This window comes from Mesoplodon mirus, assembly GCF_964341445.2.
Source record: "Mesoplodon mirus genome assembly, chromosome: 6".
Lineage (NCBI taxonomy): Eukaryota > Metazoa > Chordata > Mammalia > Artiodactyla > Ziphiidae > Mesoplodon > Mesoplodon mirus.
Genome location: NC_138982.1, coordinates 72445070 through 72456495, shown reverse-complemented (window position 1 = coordinate 72456495; position 11426 = coordinate 72445070). Strand labels below are relative to the sequence as shown.

Genomic DNA, 11426 nt, shown 5'->3' with positions numbered 1-11426 from the left:
ACACCTGAAACGTAACACTGTAACTCCATTATACCTCAATTTTTAAAAAACTAAAATAAAAACCGACAATGACATATCACTTCATACCTGTTAGAATGGCTTTTATCAAAAGGCAAGAAATTAAAAGTGTTGGCGAGTACGTGGAGAAAAGTGAGCCCTCCTGCGGTGTCGGTGGGAATGTAAACTGGCACAGCCACTATGGAGAACGGTATGAAGATTCCTTAGAAATGCAGGAATAGAACTACCATATGATCCAGCTATCCCACTTCTGAGTATTTATCCAAAGTATATGAAAACACTAACTTGAAAACACTTATGCACCCCATGTTCATTGCAGCATTATTTACAATAGTCAAGGTATAGCAACAACCGCAGTGCCCATCAACCAATAAATGAATAAAGAAGAGGTGAAACACAATATATACAATATAGATACAGCCATAGGAAAAAAATAAAACCTGGCCATTTGCCACAGCATGGATGGACACTGAGAGTATTATGCTAAGTGAAAGAAGTCAGCTAGAGAAAGCCAAATACCATATGATTTCACATAGATATGGAATTTAAAAAAAAACATACAAAGTAAATGAACAAACCACACCAAACAAAAACAAACATGTAGATACAGAGAGCAGAGTAGTGGCTACCAGAGGGGAAAGGGTGAAATGGATAAAGAGGATCAACTCTGTGGTGACTATACAAACTAAATCTTTGTTGGTGAGCATGCTGTAGTGTGTACAGAAGTAGAAATATAATGTTGTCCATATGAAACTTATATAATGTTATAAACAAATGTTACCTCAATAAAAAATAATTTTTAAAAAAGATATACATATAGCAATGATTAAAATGACTCTTCGTGGAATTTAAGTTCCAGTTATGGAGGGAAGTGAAGAACTGATAGTTTAAGTTTCACTGAAAAGATGAATTTTTCCAGAAGGGCATAAGCATTGATGGAGTTTGGATATGTAAAGGGCTAAGCTAGAAAGTTAGGAGGTAGCCACTACTCTGAGAATAAATCTTTTAAATTGTGATTACAGAGGGGGTCACAATTTGGAGTAATTGTTACTGAGCCACGTTCATTTGCCTCACACACAGAAAGCCCAACTCTGAGATAGAGAGGTTTGCAGCAGAGAAAGGGTTTATTCACAAGGCAGTCAAGCAAGGAGAAAGGAGAACAAATCTCAAATCCATCTCCCCAAAGGCCAGGGGCTAGGGATATTTACTGGATAAAGAATTAGGGTGGCCTGAGGTGCAGGGAGTGTGGGGAAAGGTGAGTGGAAAGGAGAAAAAGATCGGGTCGGGACTTCCCTGGTGGCACAGTGGTTAAGAATCCGCCTACCAAAAAAAAAAAAAAAGAATCCGCCTACCAATGCAGGGGACATGGGTTCGAGCCCTGGTCTGGGAAGATCTCACATGCCTCGGAGCAACTAAGCCCTTGAGCCACAAGTACTGAGCCTGCACTCTAGAGCCTGCGTGCCACAACTACTGAGCCCGTGTGCCACAACTGCTGAAGCCCACGCTCCTAGTGTCCGTGTTCCACAACAAGAGAAGCCACCACAATGAGAGGCCTGCACACTGCAACGAAGAGAAGCCCCCGCTCACTGCAAACAGAGAAAGCCCGCACGCAGCAACGAAGACCCAACGCAGCCAAAAATAAATAAATTAAATAAATAAATACATTTTTAAAAAAAGATGTATCGTTATTCTCGGCAGGTGCAACTAAGCTACGTGCTTCTTCAGAGGATGCATGTTCAGAAAACGGCGACATTGGCATATTCTTAGGGTGGAGGTTTTGGCCCTCTGACATCAAATGGCCACCGATCAGACACTCTCGCATGCCCGAGGGGAGAGGCGGTTGTCCCAACCAGTCTTAACCAGCTGAAGTTCAAACTGGACAACTGACTCCAAGTTCCAAAAAAACAACTCGGGCAAACATCTTAAGACTCTTACATCAGAGGTACTTATCCATAGGGGTCGTGAAGAGGCCTTGTAGCTTACTCTTTAGGCTACATCATGCTTGGGGGATATGCAAGTTTTTGTAAAAACAGTTAAAGTGAGCTTGACCAGCGAAGGCAGTTTACAGTTTACTATTTACTAATTAAGTTATAGTCTAATGGATGTAACTGATGACTACCATATAAGTTTCATAATGACAAGGTAAAAGAGTATGAGTCAATGAGGTAGGAGGGAGGACAAAATTACTGAAGAGGAAGAGAACTGAGAAGCCAAGATGTGGGGGGAGGAGGGATCCATGACAATATTAAACTCACCACAAACTACAGCAGATGTGCAATGAGTGAGAATTACAGTGAATCAAGGGCGAAAGTCTTCAAAGACTGTGATAGAGACATTTGCTACACATACATTTGATAAGTGACTGGTAGTAGTATGACTGAACCCCAATGTCTTTAAACAATATTTTGTTTATTTACAGAATGTGGTAATACTATGAAGGCCATAGAGAGAGGGATGAGATAGAGAGTAAGTGAAGAAACCATTCCAAACAAAATGGTCAGAAATGCCCTTTTCAAGAAAGTGCCCTCAGAGTTGGTCTTTGAAGAACGAACCAGCACTGCAAAAAGTTGGAGGAAAAGTTGAAACCTAATTTTTTTAAGTAAAAAAAAACCAAGAAGATGGGAATATTTCAAAGAATTAAATATAATATTGGCTAATAAGCATGTGAAAAAAATGATCCACCTTGACTGGCAATCAGAAATGCAAAATGAAAACACAATGATATAGCATTTTACTACACCAGGTTGGAAAACAGTTAAGAGTCTATCAATAAGAAATGTTTACAAGGATGTAATGAAATGGAAACATACTCCGCTCACAGGAGTTTAAACTGTGAAAAATATTTTGGGGAAAAAAAAAGAGGAAGGCGTTACCTATTAACATTTTTTGAATCTTTTTTTTATAATTTTAAAATTTATTTATTTCTTTGTTTATTTATTTATCTATTTATTTATTTTTGGCTGTGTCTGGTCTTCGGTGCTGCATGCTGGCTTTTCTCTAGTTGAGGCCAGCAGGGGCTACTCTTGGTTGCAGTGCGCGGGCTTCTCATTGCAGTGGCTTCTCTTGTTGCAGAGCACAGGCTCTAGGCACAAGGGCTTCAGCCGTTGTGGCGCACGGGTTTTGCTGCTCTGCAGCATGTGGGGTCTTCCCAGATCAGGGATCAAACCCATGTCCCCTGCATTGGCAGGCAGATTCTTAACCACTGCGTCACCAGGGAAGTCCCTACCTATTAACTTGAAAAGACACACACAGGACCAATTATAGTAATTCACTCTTAGGTGTATGCAATAAATGTATGAGTTAAGAGTTCATGATTTAAAACCAGAGAAGTCTGCATTGGATGCCTATATCTAACACAAACGTGGTACATATTTAAGTTTTGAAACCTCACTTGACCACTCTGAGCTTCAGGTGTTGTGAAAAGTAAAAAAGGTCATTTTTTTTTTCAGAGAGGGCAGGAAGACACTTTTGCAGGTCATAGATAACTTTTACGGTTTTGATTGTGGTGATAGTTTCACGAGTGTATTCTTATCTACAAACTCAAGTTGTTTACATTAAATGTGTACAGCTTTTAGTACATACCTTAACTACTGCGCCACCAGGGTCCTGGCGGCGCAGTAGTTAAGAATCCGCATGCCGGGTTCGAGCCCTGGTCCGGGAAGATCCCACATGCCGTGGAGCAAATAAGCCCATGTGCCGCAACTACTGAGCCTGCACTCTAGAGCCCAAGAGCCACGACTACTGAGCCTGCGTCCCACAACTACAGAAGCCCGTGTGCCTAGAGCCCGTGCTCCGCAACAAACAGAAGCCACCGCAACGAGAAGCCTGTGCACCGCAGCGAAGACTAGCCCCCGCTCGCTGCAACTAGAGAAAGCCCGCACGCAGCAACAAAGACCCAACGCAGCCAAAAGTACATAAAAATAAAAAATTTTTTCAAAACAAAGATCAGGGCTTCCCAGGTGGCACAGTGGTTGAGGGTCCGCCTGCCGACGCAGGGGACACGGGTTCGTGTCCCGGTCCGGGAAGATCCCGCATGCCGCGGAGGGGCTGGGCCCGTGAGCCATGGCCGCTGAGCCAGCGCGTCTGGAGCCTGTGCTCCGCAACGGGAGAGGCCACAACAGTGAGAGGCCCGCGTACCGCCAAATAAATAAATAAATAAATAAATTTAATTTAATTTAATAAATGAAGATCATTTTTTAAACCTCAGTAGAATGGTTGGCATATAATAAATACTGAATAAAACAAGTTAATTATACTAAGATTGTTTTAATTTGATAACAGCTTTTATCTTCAGGAAGGAACTGCCACAAATATTTGACTATTAAGACAGAGCTTTACCTAAACATATATGAGTATTTTCCATTTACTCCTGAAATGAAAGCACAAGCATTAAAGGAATTTCATGGAACGTTTAGATAGGTCCGTTTTATGTTGCCAGGGGGGTGGTCTATTTGAGTGGTTTTTTTCTCTAGAATGCCTGAAATCAAAGGAAAATATTAACCTTAAAGGTGACTAATAGTTAAAGTTCCATTTTCGGGGTATCTTTTTTTCTCTAAAAATGAAGTACACGAGTATTCTGGCCCCCGGAGGACTTTAACAGTAGCTTTCTACCAACCACAGCCCCGGCTATTGGGCAGCACAGATACCGCGAGGTCTACGGGGCGGAGCCTTGGAGGGGGCGGGGCTTCGCGTGACATTTTGCGACTAGGATTCCACTGGCTTCACGGGCAACATCTTTCGCTGTCTGTTGCGTAGACGAATCGGCGTGACGAGCTGAAGATTCGAAGGCGCCAGGCCCAGCCCCGCGCCAGACGCCGTTCCCCTAGAAACCTGAACTGCAGGACCAACTGCAGGAGGCGGCCCCGGAGCTCCGAGGACTCGTCCCGTATCGCGCCGTCCTGCCGTCGCCGCATCGCGCCGCCCCGCCCCGGCTTGCCTCAGCCGTCGTCGAAACCCGTCACAGCGTGCAGGATCGAGCGCCTCCTCGCCCTCTGCCAGGCCCCGGGGGCGCCGTCCGTCGGTCGAGGTCATGGGCAAACGGCCCCGCAGGCCCAGTGCCTACCCTGCGGACTGGGGGGGACCGCAGACCGAAGGACCCGGCCCCGCCAAGCGCCGCCGAACGGAGGAGCCCGAGGACCCCGAGTCCGAGTCCGAGGCGGCGCCCAGCCTGGACAACCTGACGGGACCTCCGGCCGCGGACGCGCTCACTTCCGTAGTGGTCCTGCCCGCCGGCTGTGCCCTGCACCTGCCCCTAGATGGCGTCGACGTGCTGCTGGCGCCCAAGCCCACGTCCGTGCTGCAAGTGTCTCTCGGAGATCACATGCTCATGCTGGTCCCCGAGGCCCTCCTGGGCTGGGGCGTGGAAGGCCCGTGGGGACAGGGCCTGCAACGGGCCGCTTTCCTGAGCGCTCCAGGGGAGTACATGGCCCGGGAGCCGGGATTCTTCTGCGCAGCTGTCCCAGAGATCGCCCGCCAAGAAGAGGCCAACCAGGAGGAAGCAGACGCCGAGCTCCTGCCGCCTGGGATGGAGGCTGAAGCCGGCTCCGTCGCTGAGCTCCGCAGCCCCACCGCAAGGGTGTCGGGACCCAGCGCGCAGGGCTTTGTCCCAGAGCCCCGTCCTCGGGCGCCCAATCCTAGTCCAGAGAAACGCTCTCCTCACCACGACGACAACCTGCACTTGCACCTTCGGGAGCTCTCCCTCGACTCACCACTCCAACCTCTACCTCCCTCTCTGAGTCCGGGTCCTCACGAGCGCCCCCAACGCCCTTACCGTCCTAAGCGCGAGGCCCAGAGATGTCTGTTCCCGGAATGAACTGCACCGCGGGGTACACACACACACACACACACACACACACACACAGACACACACACACACACAAATTCTGGCTACCATCCTGGAGGCCCAATGGATTTCCCGGCGTCTTTTACACTGAATGTCCTACAACCTGGAAATTAAGCATCTCGTGGGCCAACAACTCCTTTTCCCCTCCAGACTGGCTATAGTAGCAGGAGAAGATGTCAGGAAAAGAAAGCAGACTCTAGACCTCATCTTTGAAATGGAAAATCCGCCCAGGGATACCGGACAATGTGTGTTCAGACGTCTGGACTTCTTTACAACATCATTCTCAGGCCTATCCATTCCCGCTCGTTTGCATTGGTTATTTTCTCTCAAATTCTTCTCTCTCCAGCACCATACCCTATTGCTACCCTATTTCTCCCCAAACCAATAAATAACTGGATTTCTCATGTTATATGTTTTCCCATGCATTTATGAAGATTTTTAGCCATGGCTTTTCTCTTTCTTGGTGTTTTGAGCTGCTCTCCTGGAAAGTTGCAAAATAGTATGATGGTTACTATACATAATTGTATGATGTTTGTTCATAGCTTCCTCTTAACCTGAGGAAGTTCTCTTCCAGTCAAGTTCACTTTTCATTATGAATAAATGCTGGATTTTATCAGATGTTTTCAGCATGTATTAGGATATGCATTTCCTTTTTAAATCTCTTCCTCCGGTTATTTTGACTCAGAGACTGATGTAAAATGTTTGCATTCCTGCTATTCCACATTATTCATACCTTTGACATTCTACCCCGAGTTTTTTCTTTTGTAAATCAAACCTCTAACTCTTAAAACATTAATTTAGGGGCCTCCCTGGTGGCGCAGTGGTTAAGAATCTGCCTGCTAATGCAGGGGACATGGGTTCGAGCCCTGGTCTGGGAAGATCCCACATGCCGTGGAGCAACTAAGCCCATGAGCCACAGCTGAAGCCCACGCACCTACAGCCCATGCTTCGCCACCAGAGAAGCCACTGCAGTGAGAAGCCCGTGCACCTCAACGAAGAGTAGCCCCCGCTCACCGCAACTAGAGAAAGCCCGTGCGCAGCAACGAAGACTCAACGCAGCCAAAAATAAATAAATAAAAATTAAAAAAAATAAAACATTAATTAATTACCATATTTCTTTCACATTTTTACAAAAGAAATAAAATCTACAGGTAAAGCTGAAAACAAGATGGTTTCAGTTTTTTTAAACATCAATACTATTTATATTCACCAACATGCTTCACCATTTCCTCTCTACCTTTTTATTCTTATATTCCACTCTCAAAGTCTAGCCTCAATTTTCTTCTTGCTGAAGAATATACTTTAATAGTTCTTTCCACTATACCCTATGTGTAGTAAATTATCTTGGTTTTGTAAATCTCAACATGTTTTGTGTAGTACACTCTCATAGTCTTGTATATCTGAAAACTTTTATTATGTATTCATTCCTAATTCTAAAGTGTTATTTAAGTACTTTAAAGACATTACTCCATTGTTCTGCCATTTTTTATTGTTGTTGCAGGCAAGAGGTCTCTGCCAATCAAGTTGTTGTTCCTTTTATATTTGACTCAGCTGTTCATTAGCACATTTTTAAATTTTATTTTATTTTTTAATTGAAGTATAGTTGATTTACATTGGTGTGTTACTTTGTGGTGTACAGCAAAGTTACATATTTTTTCCATATTCTTTTACATGGTTATGGTTTATTACAGGATATTGAATATAGTTCCCTGTGCTATACAGTAGGACCTTGTTGTTTATCTGTTTTACACTGAATACATGATAGTTTTATATCTGCTAATCCCAAACTCCTAATTTATCTCTCCCCCACCCTCTTTCCCCTTTGGTAAACATAAGGTTGTTTTCTATGTCTGTGAGTCTATTTCTGTTTTGTAAATAACTTCATTTGTGTCATATTTTAGATTCCACATATAAGTGATATCATATGATATTTATCTTTCTTTGACTTACTTCACTTAGTATGATAATCTCTAGGTACATCCATGTTGCTACAAATGGCATCATCTCATTCTCATTTATGGCTGAGTAGTATTCCATTGTATAGGTATGCCACATCTTTTTATCCATTCATCTGTAGATAGACATTTAGGTTGCTTCCATGTCTTGGGGTTTTTTTTTCATTCATTTATTTATTTATTTAATTTTTGGCTGTGTTGGGTTTTGTTGCTGCACGTGGGCTTTCTGTAGTTGCAGCGAGCGGGGGCTACTCTTCGTTGCAGTGTGCAGGCTTCTCATTACGGTGGCTTCTCTTGTTGCAGAGCACGGGCTCTAGGCACGCGGGCCTCAGTAATTGTGGCATGTGGGCTCAGTAGCTGTGGCTCGTGGGCTCTAGGCTAGCGGGCTTCAGTAGTTGTGGCACACGGGCTTAGTTGCTTGGTGGCATGTGGGGTCTTCCCAGCCCAGGGCTCAAACCTGTGTCCCCTGCACTGGCAGGCAGATTCTTAACCACTGCGCCACCAAGGAAGTCGCCAGTTGGCTATTTTAAATAGTGCTACTATGAACATTGGGGTGCATGTATCTTTTCAAATTAGAGTTTTCTCGGGATATTTGCCCAGGAGTGGGACTGCTGGACCATATAGCAACCCTTTTTAGTTTCTTAAGGAATCTCCATGCTGTTCTCCATAATGGCTGCACCAATTTACATTCCCTTCAACACTGTAGGAGAGTTCCCTTTTCTCCACACCCTCTCCAGCACTTATTATATGTGGACTTTTTAATGATGCTCATGCTGACCAGTGTGACGTGATACCTCATTGTAGTTTTGATTTGCATTTGTCTAGTAATTAGTGATGTTGAGCATATTTTCATGTGCTTTTTGGCCTTCCGTATGTCTTCTTTGGAGAAATGTCTATTTAGGTCTTCTGCCCATTTCTTTTTTTTTTTTTTTTTGCGGTATGCGGGCCTCTCACTGTTGTGGCCTCTCCCGTGGCGGAGCACAGGCTCCGGATGCGCAGGCTCAGCAGCCATGGCTCACGGGCCCAGCCGCTCCGTGGCATGTGGGATCTTCCCGGACCGGGGCACGAACCCGTGTCCCCTGCATCGGCAGGCGGACTCTCAACCACTGCGCCACCAGGGAAGCCCTACACTAAAGTCTTTAATGCATTGAGATGACTTTTGTGTGTGGTGTGAGATAGTGGTCTAGTTTCTTTTTTTTTTTCTTAGCATGTGGCTGTCCAGTTTTCCCAACACCATTTTTTAATCTAAATTTATTTATTTATTTATTTTTGGCTGCGTTGGGTCTTCGTTGCAGTGCATGGGCTTCTCATTGCAGTGGCTTCTCTTGTTGCGGAGCACAGGCTCTAGGCACACGGGCTTTGGTAGTTGTGGCACAGGGGCTCAGTAGTTGTGGCTCGCGGGCTCTAGGGCACAGGCTCAGTAGTTGTGGCGCACGGGCTTAGTTGCTCCGTGGCGTGTGGGATCTTGCCAGACCAGGAATCGAACCCGTGTCCCCCTGCATTGGCAGACGGAGTTTTAACCACTGCACCACCAGGGAAGTTCCCCCGTCACCATTTATTGAAGAGACTGTCCTTTTCCATTGTACGCTCTTTGCTTCCTTGCCATGAATTCATTATCCATATATGTATGGGTTTACTCCCAGGTTCTCAGTTATGTTCCATTGACCTATGTATCTGCTTTTCTGCAAATATAATGCTGTTTTGATTATTGTAGCTTTATAATATAGTTTTAAATCAGAGAGTGTGATACCTCCAACTCTGTTCTTTTTATCAGGATTGCTTTGGCTGTTCAGGGTCTCTTATGGTTTCATGTAAATCTAAGACTTTTTTATTCTATTTTTGCGAAAAATATCCTTGGGACTTTGATAGAGATTGCATTGAATCTGAAGATTGCTTTAGGTAATAGAGACATTTGAACGATGTTATTTCTTCCAATCCATGAGCACAGAACACTTTTCCACTTATTTGTCTCCTCAGGCAAGGGAAACACAAGCAAAAGTAAACAAATAGGATTACATCAAACTAAGAAGTTTCTGCACAGTAAAGGAAACCAGCAACAAAATGAACAGGGAACCTACCTAATGGAAGAAGATACTTGCAAATCATATATCCAGTCAGGGGTGAACATCCAAAATATAGAAAGAACTCACAACAACAACAACAAAAATAAAACAACCCCCAAATGGGTATAGGACACTTTCCAAAGAAGACATAGATGGCCAATAGACACATGAAAAGATGTTCAACGTCACAAATTATTAGAGAAATGCAAATCCAAACCACAAAAGTCTATTTCTCTTAAAGTCTATGTCTCATGTAAGTATTGCTCCCCAGCTTTCTTTTTATTTCCATTTGCATGGAGTATCTTTTTCCATCCCCTCACTTTCAGTCTATGTGTGTCTTTAGCTCCGAAGTGAGTCTCTTGTAGGCAGCATATATATGGGTCTTGTTTTTGTATCCATTCGGCCACTCTTTTTTTTTTTTCAAAACAAACAACTTTTTATTGAAGTATAGTTGATTTACAATGTTGTATTAGTTTCAGGTGTACAGCAAAGCGATCTATATATGTATATATTCTTTTTCAGATTCTTTTCCATTATAAGTTATTATATACAAAATATTGAATAGAGTTCCCTGTGCCATACAGTAGGTCCTCATTTATCTATCGCCCTATGTCTTTTGATTGGAGCATTTAGTCCATTTACTTTGAATAATTATTGATGTGTATGGTCTTATTGCCATTTTATTAATTGTTTTGACATTGTTTTGTAGTGCTTTTTTCCTCCTTTCTTCTTCTTTCATTCTTTTGTCTTGTGATTTGATGACTATCTTTAATGTCATGTTCAAATCCTTGCCTCTTTTTTCTGTGTGCATCTATTATAGATTTTTCTGTTTGTGTCTATCATGAAGTTTATATACAGTGATATCTTGTTATATGTGATTGTTTTAAGTTGCTGATCTCAAATCTCAAATGCATTTAACAACCCTACAATTGTACTCTCCTCCCCTTATGATTACTGTGTTTGACATCATATTTTACATCTAAGTATTTTGTGTATCCCCAAACTGCTTACTGTAGATACAGATGATATTACTACTTTTGGCTTTTAACCTTCCTACTAGCTTTGTACATGGTTGATTTTCTATCTTTACTGTATATTTTTTTAATCTGTCTCCTAAGGCAAAGGAAACAAAAGCCAAAATAAACAAATGGGACCTAATTAAACCTAATAGTTTTCACACAGCAAAGGAAACCATCAACAAAATGAAAAGACAACCTACTGAATGGGGGAAAATATTTGGGAATGAGATGACCAATAAGAGGTTAATATCCAAAATATATAAACAGCTCATACAACTCAATAGGAAAAAGCAAACCACCTGATTGAAAAACGGGCAGAAGGAACAGGATAGAAAGCCCAGAGATAAACCCACGCACATATGGTCACCTTATCTTTGATAAAGGAGGCAGGAATGTACAGTGGAGAAAGGACAGCCTCTTCAATAAGTGGTGCTGGGAAAACTGGACAGGTACATGTAAAAGTATGAGATTAGATCACTCCCGAACACCATACACAAAAATAAGCTCAAAATGGATTAAAGACCTAAAT

General features: G+C 43.3%; 1 protein-coding gene across 1 annotated transcript; it reads left to right on the top strand.

Annotated features, from left to right (window-relative positions):
- Positions 1 to 5047: 5047 nt before the first annotated feature.
- On the top strand, positions 5048 to 5830 carry LOC309806586 (proline-rich protein 23C-like; the record flags this gene model as incomplete). Its single annotated transcript, XM_082625471.1, has 1 exon — positions 5048 to 5830. The coding sequence occupies one exon, from the start codon at positions 5048 to 5050 to the stop codon at positions 5828 to 5830; it is 783 nt and encodes a 260-aa protein (XP_082481597.1).
- Positions 5831 to 11426: the final 5596 nt, after the last annotated feature.